This window comes from Dermacentor andersoni, chromosome 6, assembly GCF_023375885.2.
Source record: "Dermacentor andersoni chromosome 6, qqDerAnde1_hic_scaffold, whole genome shotgun sequence".
Lineage (NCBI taxonomy): Eukaryota > Metazoa > Arthropoda > Arachnida > Ixodida > Ixodidae > Dermacentor > Dermacentor andersoni.
In genome coordinates this window covers 95,486,700-95,507,407 of record NC_092819.1, presented here as the reverse complement: position 1 = coordinate 95,507,407, position 20,708 = coordinate 95,486,700, and the positions used below count along the sequence as shown (strand labels likewise).

Here is a 20,708-nt window from a genome sequence, read left to right as displayed (position 1 = left end):
GAGAAAAAAAGTCGTTATTTTGAAGAAAAACGAGAATATGCTTACTTACGATATGCTCTAACACGTTGCAACAGACGCTAGTCAGGGAAACCGGGCGATGGTTATTTATTAGCAATCGGTTACCGCTTTTAAGAACCGGAGTTCTCAAAGGAAGGAAGATGGCAGACAGGCGTCTGCGCAATTGCTACTAGGCGCGGAAAATACTGATTGGAAGAAATTATTCAAATGACTTGCAATATTGGCTTTTTGCGTTACTATTACATTGTTAACTTCGATCTTGTTTAGTTGTTCTTTTTTGTCACTCAGATAAAGCCAAAATTCTTGTGGTGATGTTTTCATAAATGTACTTATTGTTTGACTAGAGAACTGCTGTTTTGATTCTATCAGAGCCGTTTTCAATGCCCTTGGAAATTTCGACACCTTGGCGGAGATACCATGCCTTTTGCGTAAGCGCTTTACATTGCGCCTAATATGAATTAAATGTCGATAATTCCAAGGGTTCTGTCACTTTATATTTTTTAGCCTAGTTGGGATGAAGCTATTAACGCAATATCTTATGATTTTTTTGAGGCGCTGCCATAGTTTGTATACCGATTCACAATCGCAGACAAGTTCAAATTCATTAAATGACAATTCTAAGAAATCGAGCATCGGTGTGTCGTCTGCCCGAATATAGTCCTTAACTTTCACGGGTATAAAGGGCTGGGAACGAGTGCTTGCGCTCGACACTATGTGTACCAGAACCATCTTATGATTTGACAGACGATCTTCCACAGACACTGTAGAGTCGCGTATTTTATTCGAAAGAAACACCAAGTCCAACAATGACCGCGATTCAGGCGTTGCCCTCTTGTTTTCTTTCACGATTTGCTTTAGATTGTGTGAGATCATTACTTGAAGCAGTTTTTCGATACTAGAAATTTCAACGTGCCCAGGTAGTAAACTGTCCCAGTTAATATTAGGTAGATTAAAGTCCCCGGTGATTATTAGTCTGGTGTTACGGTACATATGATGCATAGGAAATGATTCAGCTTATCTAAAAACTCGGGTGCAGTGGCGGGTGGCCAATATATTGCGCCAACAAGATATACAGCGTTCGCGTAAGTACTTTTGCACCACACTGTCTCAGGAATAATACATTCAATCATTAAAATGAGAGTAAAGTGGGCGTGTTACGGTACTCCCGTTGTACGCCGAAAAAATGCCAACATAAATGAGAGTTTTATTGTACACCCATTCATTGGGGAGCAAGAACATGTAGAGATGGGAATGCGCTAGAAAATAGGCAAAAAATGTCCATCCGGGTGACTTTTTTCTTCAGTGTGTACCAGGATAGGGTCCCCACCGCCCACGTTAGAGTCGCACACTGTGGCGGACAGGTAAAAAATGAGCCGGATGACGGGTGGCACGCCGAACCCATTCCCACCAAATGAGGCACTGCACCGGTTCATGTCGTCGTTGCAGTTCACATGCATCCACAGTCGGGTGACAGCGCACGCCAGTATACGGTGTATTTGCATCTTCCTCCCTAACTGTGGTCTCTTCGCCGCTGCGGCCACCGAAATCAGGACAAAATGTCGTTCCAGACCAAAGCGACCATGGTTAGCAGCTGGAGAACGACGTCACCCAGAAACCCCGAGTAGTGAAACAGAGTCAAGCCAATGTTGCTGGCCTCCTGCGTGGACCAAACCATAAAGGCTGTCGCATGGCACAGGTAGTGCGAGGAGTCTCCTAGTCCAACAATAGGGGTAATGAAGATTATTAAGGCCATCACCAGGACGCCAGCGTACAGCAATGTTGCGGTAATTAGGTAGGTGACTGGCTCCGCGAAAAGAGTAAGACACGCGAGGTAGAAGACTACGATCACGGTGACCATCAGCAATATCAGCAGGACCAGCATCAGCCACCGGCGCAACTCGAGCAGCACCCCGTCAGGTCCGATGACAAGCATGACCAAGAGCAGCCCCAGAAGCTTCAATTTAAGCGCGATCCTGGCCATTGCGTCTTGAGCGCGCTTCTTCATTGGTGGAAATCTTGGCGCAACCGGATGACCTGCAATGCGTGTTCATTGAAAACTGTGACCTCAGTGCAGGGAACAACACGAGAACGAGCAATTAAACCAAGCCACCGAGAGTTGTGGAACACCGCAAGAGAGAAAGAAACACATCTACATCGGCTCTGCTCGGCATCAGAGCGTGCGATCTCACCAGAGGGAACTAAATAGTGAGGCGAAAGACGAACTGACCTGCCACAGCAAAGTGCCTGGTATGGATCGAAAAACGTGCAGCAGCACTAACGAGGCAAAGCACCCTTTAAACGCACCGATATACAAAGCAGAGCTACTGCGGACGCCGACCGCGTTTCCCGCGTTCACGGCGAACGCACGCAATCTGCGTGACTACAGCCAGCGTCTCTCACGGCGGCTCAGCAATTTCGACATTGAAAGTAGGGATGGACTGACACGCCCTGTAGCGTCGGACGCCCCTGTCTCTTTTCGCCTCGCATTGTGTTTGATACAACTTCCTGTGTATTCTGATGTTTACCGGTATTTATGTAATTGCATGACGTAAACACATGCACGCTAGTAATACGAATGCTTCGCATTAAAAAGAAAGTAAAAATGAACGAAACCAGGCTAGATTGACTTACAGAACGAGTCGATTTCAGAAATGGAGTACAGCGATTCAGGAGTGGGAGATCGGCGCCGTTCGACTTTTAGAGCTTGTCCCCACGTGTACCATGTGTAGACTGGGTCTTCGAAAAGAGCTACACGCGTGAGGTGGGGGTCACCATCCGGAGACGTTTATCGTAAACGGCGAAAGAAACTGTAGTGGGGACGCGTTCCGTTGTTTTGCTCGGTACACGACCTTCGAAAGCGGGGGACCCTCACAGTGCTCGCTTGGACGGTCGATGCCTGCAGGTGGGATAATGCCTACTGTGAGGTCCTGTTTTCCCTTCTCCGCGCGGGTCTTCAGCAGTCGGTGTTCGTTTTATGGCCTCGACACTTGTCTCTCATCTCTCGTGTCCTGAGCACTGGCTCATGCCCACGACGTGAGATTGGCCAAGGAGAAGGCGATTTCCGCTATGCTTATTTGAATTTAAAACAAAAATTAAATTTTGTGTAGCAGAAATTAGTCATGGGTGTGCATGCTCGAACTCAAGGATGAAGTAGCGCCTTGTCTGTAGAGCTAGTTTCTTCCGTTTCTACATATACGACTGGTAGGTTTCATCGCTTTCATCGCATGCAACGCTTTCCCCAGGGGGGATTAAGTAGCAGGCTAGAGGCATTTCCTTCAGGCCGACCTCTTCGCTTTTATGTGATTAAAGATTCCTTGAGGATCACATGCTTTCGTTGGAGCACGTACCCCAGGGGGGGGGGGGGGGTAGGGGGCGCCCCCCCCCCCTCCCCTGAAGTTAAGCAGAATACCTCCTCCCAACCCACGCCAGCAATCCTCATACACATCTATAAAGGGCCGCCAAATCAATGTTGAGACTTTACAGCTAGTCGGTGTTTTCACTCCTTTTTAATGACGGTACTTATCGGCATCTCCAGGGTTGTGAAGGCCAGTTTTCTCACTGAATCGGTGCGTTCCGTTGTCACTATCTATTCAGAGGTCACGTGCATGGTTGTTACTTCGTTAGTTGAACCTTTTTGTTTAGGCTGATCCAGAAACGAGGAAAGAGATTCTGTGCATGGTCAGCTGGTCTGTATGCTAGAGGAACGAGTTGCAGCCGGAGAAAACGCCAGTTGTGTTTAACGTGTCCTTCTGCTTCAATATTTTCTCGAGAGGTGGCCCGCCGCAACACTGGCAGTTCGTCGGAACTATACCCCCGCGATATGGGTTAAATAAAGCGAAAATTAAAATAATTCGAAACAGCGCCCATTATCAAACCCTGCAATAACCATTAAACCCATAAGCATTATGACTGTCACCCGTTACCTTTTCTCGTTTTTCCCTAATTGTACAGGACTTTTTGTGCAAAATTGTCAACTAGAACGGAGAGTCGCAAGGAGTTTGGAAATTAAGCGAAGGCAACCGAAAAACAAGAAAGAAACACAAAAATTAACAAATTTAACCATGGTTTGTGAAAATATATACGTATCAACATCTTTTTATAAATAAAGTGGAGAAAACGTTGCCGGAAGTGGAGAACAATTTTGTGTATTTTGAATGACGCTTGTACTGTTATCAGCTGAGCCGCCTGACGTAGCCACTTCTCTGTTGTGCTTATGTAGGTGTTTTTCTAACCTCTCGCAGAGGGCGCAGTACATCTAGAAATGCAGCATCCTCCGCTATACGTGGTTGTACGGGTCATGTGACCACGCATCGTTACGCAACTTCTCAAATAACTTAACGAGTCGGTTTCGGCACTTCACTTGGTAGAGCAGTAAACAAGGGATGCAAAAGAATTGTGATTGTTTCGCAAATATATATATATTTCTCTATAAATTTTCCAGAGCTAACAAAAAAAAAAACGCCACTATAGTGGGATACACCTTAAGTCTGCAGTGAAGCCTCACCCACGCCCTCGAAACCGCCAGCCACTGTTCCTCCACGAGGCGACAAGTAATTCGTACTTCCAAGTCTTCCTGTTACTCAAGCCGATAACCAAAAAAATAAAATTATTAGCGCGTAATTTTATACGTTTTCCCCCGCCTGTTATAGTGGAATGGCGAAAGCTTAATTCTTTTTTTAGGGGAAATAATATGCTTCTTTCGCTGAAACCATTTATTGTGAAGTTTTACTTCACTTGGCAGTGAAATTTCATGAATAAAATGGGCTCAGCAGAGAAATGAAGTGTACTGCAGACTTTTGAAGATTTATATAATTATTAAGTTTTATGTGCCAGAACCACTGTCTGATAATGCCGTACTTAGGGAATCTGAAAATTTGAACCACCTAGGGTATATTAACGTACACCTACATCTAAGTAGACGGGTGTTTTTGCATTTCGTCGCCATCGAAAGGTGGCCCCCGTGGCCGGGATTTCATCCCGCCATCTCGTCCTTAGCAGCCGAACACCACAGCCACTAAGGAACCACGGCCGGCAGAATTTTGAAGAGTCATATTCTCAGACTCCCTACGCTTTGCGCATGTCTGTTGCACACCTGATTGCTTCCGTCGTTGAAAAGACTCTTGAATAACAGCACACGCTCTGGAGGTATCAAGTACGACGCCATTTTGAAACGGCCGCATGTCGACGGTTTTGTTTGCTTCTGTAATTGGCTTGCGGAGAAACACAACCCCGCAGGGTTCGTGTATCTTAATTGCCAACTGCTGTTTGTTTAAGTTGTATAACACAATAGAAATGTACCATAGGGAGAGGCCTTCGTCTTACAGTGGACATAAAATAGGCTGATGATGATGATCATAGAAATCTTTATTTTGCACTTTTGTTTTCTTGGCATTGTTCTTCTTCCGCTTGTCTCCTGCGCTAGTCCATTCGATGGGGTTTTTTGTTTGCCAAGTAAAGCATAGATGTACCTCACTGGCGTACTACCCATCATAAGAAGCCAACAAACTCTGACACCAAGGACAACATAAGGGAAATTACTTGCGCTTAATCTGGCACGTACGGAGGATTTTTTTTCGGCAGGGGGGGCCGACCGAAGGTAACTTTTCTATGCAAATGACGGGGAGGGTACTTTTAATAGTACAAATATACACCTAGGCAAAAATATACACCTATAGAAAAATAGATGCACATTTGCAAAAAATTTGACAATCATTCCACTCTGTGAAGATCAAATTGCAGCGAAAGCTGATGACAGTGAAAGATCTCAAAGGAAAAGCAAAGTTTTCACCTCCGCTGCGGGTCGGCGTGAAAGTACTGCAATATCGGGCCACCCCGCGTAGGAGGTGAAACAGGCGGTAAGCACTCCCCATACGTGGGCTGCTCCAGAAGATAGTGCAATACCGGGGGCAACAGCGGCGGAGGTGAGGCAGGCGTTAAGCCCTCCCCATACGTGGGCCCATCCCCAAGGTAGCGCAATGCCGGATTGCCCTGCAGTGGAGGTGAAGCAGGCGTTAAGCGCTCCCCATACGTAGGCTCATTCGGCAGATATTGCCATACCGGGCACATCTACGGCGGAGGTGAAGCAGCTGTTAGGTACCCCGCACACGTGGGCCAATCCCAATGGTAGTGCAACGCCGGGCCAACCCGTGGCAAAGTTCAACGTATTCTCCACGTATTTCCCACGTATGGGGAATACGTGGGTCTGTATGGTTAGTGTAATGCCGGGTCGTCCTGCGGTGGAAGTGAAGCAGGCATTAAGCACTTCCCATAGGTGGGCGCATCCCGAAGATTCCGAAGGGCGCGTTATAGGTTCCCGAGTCCAAAGCGGTATGTGCCATTGACCTCGGACCCTTTTTGAATTATCACCAGGATTGTCCCACATGACGATTCTTCGTCTTAACGGACGCCGAAGAAAACTACGGAAGGCAGGCATACACTGCTTTCGCTGTAAAAGGTAGCAAAATGTTGACCGCCGCGTAGATTGTTTTGTCGGTGCTCTAGGAATATGTGTGAGGAGTGGTGGCGTGGGCGGATAGGGAGGGGAGGTTTATGCCGCCTGATTTCGCGAAGGGGAGGGGAAGTGCAAACATTGACACATTAGCAGTGCCATTAGTGCAACTCCCAGAGGCAGTGCTCAGTTTTTTGTTCCTCGACTTTCATACTACTTCATTCGTTTCAGTTTTTGCCCCACAATCGCAAATAGAAATATAAATTGGCTATCAAAACCTCAGTTCGAGATGGATTGCTTGTCTTTCGTAGTCACTGTTGGCTTCTTCAGCACTGATCTTGTAATCAAGCCGATAACATTGTTGTACATGAAAAAAGGAAAAAGAAAAACAAAAGCGGAACCATGGGAAATAGGTTCGACTTAATTTGGAGCCGCTTGGAAAAACAGGATCGAGCTTCGCTTAAGTGTAACGGATGGGTGCAATTCGACTTCTCTATATACGGCCCAGGCTAAAAAGCGCGAGAAATACCTGGGCCCATATTAATAAAAACGGAAAAAGACTCATTTGCTTAGTATTGTTCGTACGAACGGATGAGAACAAATCATCATGCTAGACGAAATATACGTGAACACTGCCAGGCAGTGGCAAAGAGCAAATGAAATATCAACGGAAAACTGAATTCTGTGCCTTATATTTCGTCGCTAAGAAAGACGGCGGGAACGGTGAACGTGTGCAGAAGAACATGTCGCTGGGCTAGACGTTGCTTATTTACAATAAGTTGACTTAGCTGAAGGGCACAGCCACAAAGAATACACGCACATAACACGTCACCATGGCGTATTTGTTCTTTGTGGTGGTTCACTTGCGCTACGTCGTGCCATTAACTAAAGATGTGCATTTTTTTCGCCTGTTTTCTCGAATGAATGGCTTTGTTTTCAGAATATAATGAGACTCAGTGGCCCTACTCGTATTCTTCAAGTATTCGCGGCAGACGAGTGAAAGAATGCCGGCTTGCGTGTCTTGTTGAGCTCTGACCAACATATTATAATAAAGGTATCTATTCTACAGCACGTAATCTCGAGCGCACACTGTGTAGTTTTAACTCCGCTCAACGGAGCCCATTCAGAATACTGAATTCGGCCGCAAGTTTGGACGTTATAGCAGATATGTACGCCATTCGGAAGAACAGGCAGCATGGAGTTCTGTGGGCCTTGGGAAATTGTATTGACATGTCTTGCCTGAAATTCACGCTGACCTCGACAGGAGGGTACTTTACCCAAGCATAGGCTATATGAAGGAGTACGGACATGACACTTGCGGCTTTTATTTTCGTTTTGTTTGAAAGTGAAATAAAGGTTGTGCATTTTGCAACTTTGTTCAAAAAGTATGCCGCTAGGCTTTTTTATGAACAACTTTGCTAAAATAGTTTTGTATAGAACCAACTTCGGGTACGTTCCCCAGAAGGTAGGGAGGTGTGTGTGTGTGTGTGTGTGTGTGTGTGTGTGTGTGTGTGTGTGTGTGTGTGTGTGTGTGTGTGTGTGTGTGTGTGTGTGTGTGTGGCTACAATACTTATTTACCAAAAGAAAATAACGAATTCCATATCAGAAAACAGCGGAACTACGAATTCCAGAACGCACTGTGAAAGTCCTCGAGTACTGCAAGTTTCCCTATACAATAATTACTTAAAATAGCTACAAGCTTAGTGGTATGGAAATGATGGTTACCACATGTGCTTGCCGATACTTCGTCCTTCTGTTTTTAAACGGCTTTGGCACTTTGTCGCTTTGTTGCGTTGTAAACGTAACATTCGCAATTATAATGCATGTGGGCACATCAATATTTTCTGTGCCTAAAATGTTTCCTCGTAATTATAAAAATAATTATAATAATAATCATCATCGGCCTGGTTACGTCCACTGCAGGGCAAATGCCTCTCCTATACGTCTCCAACTACCCCGGTCACGTAGTAATTGTGGCCATGTTGTCCCTGCAAACTTCTTAATCTCATCCGCCTTCCTAACTTTCTGCCGCCCCCTGATATGCTTCGATTACCCTTGGAATCCAGTCCGTAACCCTTAATGACCATCGGTTATCTTCCCTCCTCATTACATGTCCTGAAACCAGCAAGGTATTAGTGTGCATACGCCGAGATATTCCACACTACCGCCTTGTCCTCCAGTACCAGAACACGAACCACTACATTTGCTTGACGTTAACGCTTAAAGGGCGGGTCTTCTCGATACTCGGCGGCTACATTCCACCCAGAGATCACATTGATTTCTCGTATCTGTCCTCAGCAATCCAAAGTTGCACAGCTCCCCATATTTTTGTGGGCGACTTCAATGCTCATCACCCCCAATGGGGAAGTACAGTAATGAATAACCGAGGCAAAGCCTTGTCCGACTTTATGCACTCACATGATTTCGTCAGTATTAATGATGGCTCTCCTACGTTTCTGCGTTGCACGTCCTATAGTAGCTGCTTGGACCTGACGTTTGTTTCCTCACGACTACAGTCTTCTATTAGCTGGTTCAGTGATGTGGAAACACACGGCAGTGATCACATACCAACGTATATCTGCGTCAAGTGGTTCGCACGTACCACTTGGTCTCATGTGCGGTGCACGGACTGGCCCACTTTTAAGACATTCGTGGAGAATTCCTGTGCGAATCTCGAGTCACCAACGCAAATAGCAGACTTGATCACGTCCGCCCTCGGTGAGGCCACGTGGACCATATGTGCACCTTCATCGGGGTCTCCTATCGACGTGGAATTCGAGAGGTTGCGCGCAGTCCGACGGCACGCTGAAAGGAAATATAGAAGGACGAAATCCACGTACGATCTCGCCCTTTGTCGCCGAGCTCAACTACACAAAAAGCGCCATCTCGAGAAATTAGGAAGGAAGCGCTGGAGAAAGTTCTGCTCATCATTGGATCCTCGCAAGCCGCTGTCACGTATTTGGCATGTAGTCAGGAGCCTACGTTTTCCCCCACAAGACAGGTACCCTTTCAGTGCTCTGGCCCTTTACCAACGCCGCAATGATGTAGAGGTAGCGGACGACTTCTACAAAATGATTTTGGGCACAACTCAACCAGGCTCTATCCAATTCGAAGTTTTTGCGCCACCTTCCTGAAGTGACCACTACGACTTGCTCTTTACGATGCCCGAATTAGAGGCTGCTCTTGCGTCGTGTCGGCATTCATCTGCTCCTGGCCCTGACGGGATCTCGTACTCGTCTCTGTCTCACCTTGGCAGGGCTGGTCGCACTGCACTGCTCAATTATTACAACGACACATGGGTCTCCGGTATTGTTCCGCAGCAGTGGAAGATCAGCCGCCTGGTTGCTCTCTTGAAGCCTGGAAAGACTCCTTATGAGCTTACCTCATACCGCCCAGTTGCATTAGCCAGCTGTGTTGGCAAAGTTATGGAACGAATGGTCCTGGCGAGGCTCGAATGGTTTCTGGAAAGAAATGATCTTTATCCGAACATGATGACCGGTTTTCGGCGGGGTCGTTTTTCAATTGACATCGTCATTGACCTCGTTACGACAGTGGAACATGAAAAACGTCAACGCCGACTCGTCGCCGCTGTTTTCTTAGGTATCAAAGGGGCCTACGACAACATCCTTCATGAAGTCATTCTCGATGCCCTAGATGACTTGGGTATTGGCGGCCGGCTCTACCTGTGGATTGTGAGCTACCTCAGCGGCCGTTTCGTTTACATGTCCACGCCTGACGGAGACACTAACCGTCATCAGGTATGCCGTGGAGTTCCTCAGGGAGGAGTTCTCAGCCCAACATTATTTAATGTGGCACTGATTGGCCTGGTGAGCGAGCTTCCACCTCACATCCACATCAGTGCATATGCAGATGACATCTGCATCTGGGCTTCTGGTACAACACGCCCACAACTACGTGCGAAATTACAACGGGCTGTGTCATCTACTTCACGATACATACAGCGTCAGGGTTTGCGCTTAGCTGCCGAAAAATGTGCTGTGGTTGCATTCACGCGCAAATCCGTCTGCCGCTACCCGATCTCAATTAACGGTGTCATAATACCTTATGTCTCCCACCACAGATTCTTCGGCATTATCATCGACCGCGATTTGTCATGGACGAGGCATGTTAATATGTTGAAGCAAAAACTTAATCTGTTTTGCCATGTTCTTCGCTTCGCAACAGGCATGAAATGGGGCCCCACGGAAGGCTCATTACTAAGACTTTATCAGTCTCTTTTCGTGGGCCACATTCGATACAGCCTTCCGATACTCTCAAACTTGAGCATTTTCTGCTTACGGACATTAGAGAGCGTCCAAGCGCAGGCACTCAAAATATGCCGCGGGTTGCCACGGCGTGCCTCCAACAAAGGCACAATGAGCACGTTGCAAGTGCTAGGCGGCGCTCCGTTTTTCGGACGCCTAGCGCCACCTGACGAATAGTTGCTCAAATGTGGTAGGATTACTCACGGCGTTAGCAGCTTGCGCTGCGTGTTTGGCTCCCTGTCAAACGGTAGTGATGGCGCAGAACAGCGTGCCGATATTAATTTTAGCCGGGTTTCGGGAGTTACAAGACCTTGACAGGTTCTTTCGAGGAAAGAATTTGGAGAAAGGAAGACTACTATTTGAGGCGGCGCACGTCTACGACGTGAGAGAACTGCTGGACTCGCACGGATCGGAGGTTACTGGTAGATGTATTCCGCAAACGAGAATCAACGCACCAGCGAGATGCGTGAAGCTCAGCGTAAGTTACTTCGTTATATACGATGTGGACGCGTGAAATTACAGGTGACATTGACTTTTGCAGATCGGCGACAGCAGACAAATCGTAGCGGGTAGCTGCGATTGCCGTGCTGGCGTCGCAGGAAAGTGCAAGCACGCCGCGGCAGTTGCTCTGTACATACAGGACGGCAAATGCGACAGCAAAACATCTCACCCAAGAACGTGGGGCGTACCAACGTCTCGTAAGAGCTACCCGAGGTTTTCTAACGTTGCTCTCCCCAAAAAGGAAAAAGGTGAGGAACTTACCAGCCGTGTTAGACTACGCTGAGAAAAAGTTTTCGCCTAAGTTACTGGAAGTCCGACACTTTTTATGTTGCGTTTTTTCCAGTGCGTGCGGAGGAGGTTCCGATAAACCACGTCATCAAATATTTTGGCGATCTCAACTGCCCCTTAGTTGATATGCTGGCCGCAGAAGGGTGTATGCCAGCTGAGCCAGCTGTAACCCCTCCTCGTAGCTCTCAGCAAGCCCTGGCGCTGTTTGAATGGGACAGGACTGGGAAAGAGTTCCACAGCTTTACTGTGGTACAGTGTGGAAACAAGCTACTTCTTAAACGAATTAACTTCCTCGAGAGGTTTGTATTCCGGTGTACAGTAATTAGGTTTTATATCTTTTTCTTCTCTTAAAGAACCTAATTTAAACACAAATAAAGTTGTGGTAACTTCTGTAGTGTCTGACTTGCAATGCCTCCCATAGGTTGTCAGGACCGGAGCTACGAGTATACCAGCGCCACGTCGCTGTGCCGCCTGAAGATGTACCTGCTGACCTGTCAGCTAGGACGGCGCTTGACCGTCGTCTTTGGGCTAATGAAAGGTTTCCTAGAATTACTGCGACAAAAGTACGGAGAAGTACCTAGCAGTTGGTCCAATTTCCTTACCCTTAAACAAACTCATTACTCTGATACGAACGTGGTTTTTCCTTGCCTTCTCTTCTGCAGGCTCACAGGATTCTTACCTGCCGTAACAACCTCTATGAGCGTGCAAAGACCATTGTTACCGAGGTGCCCTACACAGGCTACGAGGTGCAGTACGGACTGTTGAAGGAGCCATCAGCTCGTAAGGCGTTTGAAAAGAAGCGCAACGTGAATGTCGCCCAATTCGGCCTGGTAGTTTGTCCTGGAGAGCCATGGCTTGCGTGCTCCCCCGACGGCATTTTCAGGTAACCACTTTTATCGGGTTATTCTTTCCAATAGAAAATCAAACTTTCAGGGATGAAGACGGCAGCGCAGTGCTACTGGAAATCAAGTGTCCGTTTTCAAGACGGCAACAGAGCTTGACCAAGAGGCCACTGCTAAATACCTGTGCGGTCAAGACATTCTGGATTTGAGACGCAGCCATTCTTACTTCACACAAGTACAAGTGTGCTTACACGTGCTCGGTTTGGAGTACTGTTACTTTTACATACACACAGAAGTGGACTCGCTCACTATCAAAGTAAGAAGAGACGATGCGTTCCTGTCGTCGGCAGTGCCCAAGCTGCGAAACTTCTATTTTGAGCATTTTCTCAGAGCATTGCATGAATGTGCCGACATCTGAGGTGTTTACATCTTTTAGCACTGTCCAAGAACAGAGGTAATATATTAGTTAGAAGTACCACGCCATCGCATTCGCAATATAGAACATAGACAACAGTGCCTTTTAATAACATTATTTATTTTTACACATTTGATACATTTTATACAGACATGTACAGTCTTATATGTCGCAGTAAAGCTAGTCATTTTAAGCCTTTGTGTCTATATGAAAATTGTGCAATAAACTTTTCCCCCTTTTTCCTGCCTTATTATTTCTGTAGTTTGGCAAAAATAGGTTTCTTCAGGTTTGTTAGCACTGCTAGCACGTGAAGAATCTCATCAGCATAGCCAGTCAGCTCGTGTGGTATCCTGCGTGTAATGATATCATAAATTTTGAGCCTCTGAATTACTCTTTCAACATGAATGCGCACGGAGGCGGTTTCATATGTGGCATCCACTTCAGACTCCGTGAATTGCGGGCTGGTAGCAAAAGGTGGCATCACCAACGTAGCATCCTGCGCGCCAACACCTGTTTTTATGCCTGGAAATCCTTTATCGGCTAAGACGACATCTCCTGGTTCAAGAAGGGACAAAAAACCTGATTCAACAGTTAGCGTTCCATCACTCGTTCTACCTCCAAACCCCTTTGAAAGAAAAGTGATAAGCCCATTCGGAGCTATTCCAACAAGGTACTTGATTGTGTGCCTTCCTTTGTAGTCCGAATACCACATGTTTTGTTTTTCAATTCCTGGAGGCACTTCAGTTTCAAGTTCGGTGCAATCTATGACAACTCTGCATTTCGGATAGTGCAGTTTGAAGCATGGAGGTAAAGTGGCCAGAACAGCTGCTTGTGATGGCCAGTATAGCCATTTCCTTGTAGCAGCATGGATGTTAACAAGTAGACCCTTGAAGATACGAGACGCTGTTGTTTTGTGGATGCCAAAAAGAACACCGAGAAAGGAGAATGGCAGCCCATGCTTAAGATTGATCAAAAATAACAGAATCTTGTCTTCAATAGACAGCTCATTCAACTTTTTTGGAGCAGGTGGCAGTATGCTTAACAGCAGAGCAAATAAAGAAAAATCAATTGCTGTAAACGCATGAAAGGCGTTTTCATCATGCTGAAGAGATCTGAACCCTGCGAAGAAAGGCTCTTTGCACGCCAGCCCAGTGCTTTTGTCTGAAAAGCCCGGATGCATGAGCTGCCCAAGCCTGTGCTGCACACTTCTTTGTGACTGATGTAGGATGACGCATTTCCATCGCACAGCTCTGATATAAATGTGAAGTTCATGCTGAAAGTAGCGCTGCCGCCTTCCGTCATTGTTGAGGCCTGAAACAAGCATTTAAAACCAGCTTAGTACATCAGTCACATTAAACGCAACGAAAGGCACAAGTTATACGTTGTCGACTTTAGCTTACATCGACACGGTGTACGTCATCTGCAGACTGGTTGCAGGCGGACGCACTTAAGTTGTCACTGTGAGGCGGGCTGTCCGAAATCTGTGGTTCGGGGCTTGTGACACACCCTGTTTCTTGACTGTCACAACTGGGTATCTGTCGTGCCTCCTCTATCTTTTGCTCCTGGCGCTTTCTTTTTCTGGCAAAACAAGCGTTATAACACATCCAAACAATATTGGTTCATTGAAGCACCGCGACCACGCAACAAAATCTACTCAACGCAAGAAATCAATTGGCATTAGCCCTTTGAGGGTCGATTTTTTTATTGCACATTTAAATTCTTCAGAGGGACCTATTTCGAAAAAAAATTTGCCGTAATTTTTCTAGGGTGACCGTAAAGTGAGAAAAATGTGTTTTGCGTTGGCATATATGTACTGTTTATTCATGAAAAACAATAAAAAATAGCAAATAAAGTTATAATAATTACAAAAAAATTGGCGCATTGTTATACACAATGTCCACACGAGAAAATACACAAGAAGAATGCGCACACGAAAATTTTTCGCAAGTCTCAAATGTTCCTCTTGCACTAATATTTCTTCAACGTGTGGTAGTCCTTGAAGCATGGCTACACACAGAGCGGTTTGTTGCACTCAGCGCACATGTACCTTGTGTCCTCGCGATATTTTTGCTGCCGAGTGGTGTTGGCGCGGACATGGCACCTCCTCTGGGTACTGCTTCCCTGAGCAGCCGTGGGAGGCAACTTCTGAATAAAGTGCCAAAAAAGGAAACGCATGCACGGCGGCATCCTTCGTATGCGGACCCCTGTGAGCAACAAATGAGCGAGTAACAGGCGGTCACCCTTTGAGTGATAAGAACGAGATAGCCATCAGTTTTGCGAGCGAAAGAAGCCGAAACCGCGTGCGGAACAAAACCAAAACCAGCCGCCGCGCGCCCGCGAGGGCGCCAATGCGCGAGCGATAGCACACGCTCCGTAGCAAAAAAAAAAAAAAAAAAAAAACTTTACAACCAAAACAGAAAGAGAGAGACGCGAGAAAAAAATTGCATGTATTCCCACATAGTGGCAGCACATGCCAGGCAAGAAAAAGGAAATTAGCGCGCGTTTTAAACGTACAGACGGCGCCCTAAATAGATCACTTTCGGACCTGTTCGCGGCGCCGTATATTTACGGAATCGACCCTCAAAGGGCTAGTTACACTACCTCAAGTTGAGGGCAAATTTAATATATACTCTACCTCGCGTAACGGTCACTTGACAAAGGCCCGGTCGATGTCTTGTACGCAGCGGGAAATATTGAGGGGAAGTAAGCGGGGTGGCCTTCTTCGTTAGATTTCGTGCCACCGACGAAATGTTTGCTGCATATCCTGCTATGTGCTGCAGGTGTCCAGTTGCTGCCATCATCTCTGCAAAAGCAACCGATTCAGCGTTAGCTCACTTGACATAACGCCAGAACATCAAACAGCTTACCTCTGCCGTCGGACGAGCGCGATCCAGCGTTGACGCCGTTCTGCTTCATACGGTCGGCTCGGAAACCGGTAAAACTTTGTTCCCGGTGAGTTGCTGTACGTGCTGTTGCAGCCCACTACGCAACAATTCGTGTTGCCCTTCTGCATTGCTCAGAAAAGCTGCAGCTACGCGCGAAACACTTGCACAGACACGCTTTCCAAGCGGAAGCAGGCCGGCCGTATCCTGCCAGATCCGCGCTCGCCGCCGCGAGGGGCGCTCTAGTAGGCGCGGGAACTACGTTCGCAACCTGCCTATTGAGGAAGCCCACGTATGCCCATTACCGATATACCTGTCCCACGAACCACTTCGTGTGTATTTACGCTTACTGACACGACACCATTGCCATCCATTGACGTCGGTTCTACATGAGCGACCGGACAGCAGTTTCACAAGTGCACTCCGCTGCCATCTACCCCACATAACATCAGGCTATGCCCTTCCATATCACCCCGTCAAACCACCATGGGTGATGGTTAAACCTTCCGTATGCGTACATGTCCCCGGCATACTAAAGAAATCATTGGTTCCCGTCAGTGGACTACAACAACTTGCTCTCGCGTACATCTGGTCAGAATATCAGACATATGTTCATGTGTACACAGACGGCTCCGTGTCACCTAAGGCATCGACAGCAGCTGTGGTGACACCAGCCCAACAGATGACTCGGCGTTTCATACTAGACCATAATTCAGCATCAACCGCTGCAGAGCTTGTGGCTATTCGGGAAGCGATTCGCCACATCTGCGGGGAAAGACCTCAAGAGTGGTGCATTTTCACGGACTCAAAAGCCGCGCTGCAAATTTTGGGATGCTTCCTGCGCCACACCGCATATCAGGTTCTGGCCCTGCAGATCACCGAGCTACTTTCATACGCTCAAGAAAAACACCACCGCATAGTGTTCCAATGGATCCCGGGACACTGTGGGCTCAACGGTAATGAGATGGCCGATGCTGCAGCAAGGCGCGCCCTCAGCAATGGCCTGCGAACTGTAGTGCCATTCTCCAGACCGGACATCACATGCCTCCTGTCGGAATTAATGAGGAGTGCGACGAGAAGATACTGGGCCCAGCCAGACACTCGTCACGTCCGCCTTAAAAGCCTGGATCCCGATATGAAATTTCCTATTCTGCGTGGAATTCCGCGCCCTCATACATGCCTGATACACAGACTGCGATTAGGCGTCGCCTTCACGCGCAAATATTTGCACATTATTGGACGGACAGACTCCCCGGACTGTTCAGTGTGTGGCGCTGTAGAGACTATAGAACATGTGCTCGTGGTGTGCCCTGAGTATGAGCGAGAAAGACTGACATTGGCAGATACATTGAGACATTTACACAATGGACCACTGTCGGAGGACCTCTTGCTAGGCGCGTGGCCACAGAGTTGGCAGACGACAGAGACAATGCGTGCACTTTCACGTTTCCTAGGTGACACGGGCCTGGACTCACGCATGTGATACCAGTTGTGTAATGTGTCATTCACCTCGTTCCTCCCATTATCATCCCTCATTGTGACCCTTTTTCTTCCCCTCTTCCCCTTCCCTTACGTAGAGTAGCAGGCCAGATGCTCCATTATCCGGCCGACCCCTCTACATTTTCCAATCATTAAAATACTTCTTCTTGATTTCAACTAAGATGTCATTAACTCGTGTTTGTTCCCTCACCCAATCTGCTCTTTGATGCCTTAATGTTACACATATCATTCTTCTTTCCATAGCTCGTTGCGTCGTCCTCAATTTATGTAGAACCCTTTTCCTAAGCCTCCAGGTTTCTGCCCCGTACGTGAGCCAGTCTAAATTATGTCAAATTGTGACCCCTAAATACTTGAACGTATCAATATTTATTAGTTTGTTGCTTGCAATATTATAAAAGACTGGTGTCACACTTTTTTTGTTACTAACATGTGTACAAATCGATTTGCTGTAGTTGATTTCCATGTTCGATTTTTCACACGAAAGCTGAAGGGAATGAAGAACCCGGTTAATTCTGATTTGGTCGTCAATGTGCGTTACCGTAGAATAAATTAAACAGTCGTCAGCAAAAAGCTTCAATTTCACAGGGAACTCGACAATCTCTGTAATGTTGTTAATATAAACCAAGAACAGCAACGGGGCCAAAACAGACCCCTGGGGAACACCAGAAAGCACTTCTAACGCAGGGGACAAGCACTCGTCCACACGCACAACCTGCCTGCGATTGTGTAGGTAGGCTTCAATCCGTTTTAGAATAGTGTCATTTATTCCTGCTTGATGCAACTTGAAAAGTAATATATTGTGTGAAACATTGTCGAAGGCTTTCGCAATGTCTACGCAGATGACGTCAATTTGTCCTTGGGTGTCTATAGCTGAAGTAAAATCACGAATATTTTCTATGAGCTGGGTTACTGTAGAGAGTCCCTTTCGCAAACCATGTTGGTGTTGATAAAATAACTACTTATTTTCAAGAAAAACGAGAAGATGCTTACTTACGATATGCTCTAAGACTTTACAACAGACGCTAGTCAGGGAAACCGGGCGATAGTTGTTTATTAGCAATCGGTTAGCGCTTTTAAGAACACGAGTTATGACTGCGCAACGCCAGTTTTGTGGCAACGAGCGAGTTTGCAATGACTTAACAAAGATTTCATTTAAGAAAAATGACACCCACTCCGCGTATAGCTTCAGAAATTGGGTTGGTATCCCATCCGGCCCGCTAGCCTTCTTAGAATCTGAAAGTAGCAGTTGGTTAAACACGCCTGCTTGAGTGACGACAAGATAGATTTTCCATCCCACAGGAAAAGGAAGACAGCAGACAGGCGTCTGCGGAATTGCTGCTAGGCGCCGAAAATACTGATTGGAAGAAATTATTAAAATGACTCCCAATATTGGCTTTTTGCATTACTATTACATTGTTAACTTCGATATTGTTTAGTTGTTCTTTTTTGTCACTAAGATAAAGCCAACATTCTTGTGGTGATGTATTCATAAATGTACTTAATGTTTGATTAGAGAACTGCTGTTTTGATTCTTTCAGAGCCGTTTTTAATGCCCTCGGAAATTTCGACACCTTGGCGGAGATACCATGCCTTTTGCGTAAGCGCTTTATATTGCACCTAATATGAATTATATGTCGATAATTTCAAGGGTTCTGCCATTTTATATTTTTTAGTCTAGTTGGGATGAAGCTATTAACGCAATATCTTATGAATTTCTTGAGGCGTTGCCATAGTTTGTATACCGATTCACAATCGCAGACAAGTTCAAATTCATTAAATGACAATTCTAAGAAATCGAGCATGGGTGTGTCGTCTGCCCGAATATAGTCCTTAACTTTCACAGGTATAAAGGGCTGGGGACGAGTGCTTGCGCTCGACACTATGTGTACCAGAACCATCTTATGATTTGACAGACGATCTTCCACAGACACTGTAGAGTCGCGTATATTATTCGAAAGAAACACCAAGTCCAACAATGACCGAGATTCAGGCGTTGCCCTCGTGTTTTCTTCACGATTTGCTTTAGATTGTGCGAGATCATTATTTGAAGCAGCTTTTCGCTACTTGACATTTCTACGTGCCCAGGTAGTAAACTGTCCCAGTTAATATTTGGTAGATTGAAGTGCCCGGTCCTTATTAGTCTGGCGTTACGGTCCATATGATTGCATAGGAAATCATTCAGCTTATCTAAAAACTCGGGTGCAGTGGCAGGTGGCCTGTATATTACGCCAACAATATATACAGTGTTCGCCTAAGTAATTTTGCACCACACTGTCTCAGAAATAATACATTCAATCATTAAAATGAGAGTAAAGTGGGCGTGTTATGGTACTCCCTTTGTACGCCGAAAAAATGCCAACCTAAATGAGAGTTTTATTGTACACCTATTCATTAGGGAGCAAGAAAATGTAGAGATGGGAATGCGCTAGAAAATAGGCAAAAAATGTCCATCCGGGTGACCTTTTTCTTCAGTGTGTACCAGGATAAGGTCCCCACCGCCCACGTTAGAGTCGCACACTGTGGCGGACACGTCAAAAATGAGCTGGAGGACGGGTGGCACGCCGAACCCATTCCCACCAAATGAGGCACTGTGCCGGTTCATGTCGTCGTTGCAGTTCACGTGCATCCACAGTCGGGCGACAGCGCACGCCAGTATATGGTGTATTTGCATCTTCCTCCCTAACTGTGGTCTCTTCGCCGCTGCGGCCGCCGAAATTAGGACAACATGTCGTCCCAGACCAAAGCGACCGTGGTCAGCAGCTGGAGAACAATGTCACACAGAATCCCTGAGTAGTGAAACAGAGTCAAACCGGTGTTGCAGGCCTCCTGCGTGGACCAAACCATAAAGGTTGTCGCATGGCACAGGTACTGCGAGAAGTCTTCTAGTCCAACAATAACGGTAATAAAGATTATTAGGGGCATCACCTGGACGCCAGCAAACCCCAGACTTGCGCTCATTACGTAGATGACTGGCGCGGCGAGAACAATCAGACACGCGAGGTACAAGACTACGATCGCGGTGACCATCAGCAGTATCAGCAGGACCAGGATCAGCCACCGGCGCAACTCCAGCAGCAGCCGGTCAGGTCCGATCACAAGCATGACCAAGAGCAGCCCCAGAAGCTTCAATTTAAGCGCGATCCTGGCCATTGCGTCTTGAGCGCGCTTCTTCATTGGTGGAAATCTTGGCGCAACCGGATGACCTGCAATGCGTGTTCATTGAAAACTGTGACCTCAGTGCAGGGAACAACACGAGAACGAGCAATTAAACCAAGCCACCGAGAGTTGTGGAACACCGCAAGAGAGAAAGAAACACATCTACATCGGCTGTGCTCGGCATCAGAGCGTGCGATCTCGCCAGCGGGAACTAAATAGTGAGGCGAAAGACGAACTGACCTGCCACAGCAAAGTGCCTGGAATGGATCGAAAAACGTGCAGCAGCACTAACCAGGCAACGCACCCTTTAAAGGCACCGATATATAAAGCAGAGCTACTGCGGACGCCGACCGCGTTTCCCGCGTTCACGGCGAACGCACGCAATGTGCGTGA

The 20,708-nt window shown here is 46.8% G+C and overlaps 1 protein-coding gene across 1 annotated transcript; it reads right to left on the bottom strand.

Annotated features, from left to right (window-relative positions):
* Positions 1–13,728: 13,728 nt before the first annotated feature.
* On the bottom strand, positions 13,729–15,874 carry LOC126530671 (uncharacterized). The gene is made up of 4 exons (XM_050177938.3): positions 15,645–15,874; positions 15,413–15,580; positions 14,178–14,355; positions 13,729–14,088 (listed from the first exon to the last, which is right to left on the bottom strand). The coding sequence occupies exons 1-4, from the start codon at positions 15,788–15,790 to the stop codon at positions 13,816–13,818; spliced, it is 765 nt and encodes a 254-aa protein (XP_050033895.1). The 5' UTR covers positions 15,791–15,874; the 3' UTR covers positions 13,729–13,815.
* Positions 15,875–20,708: the final 4,834 nt, after the last annotated feature.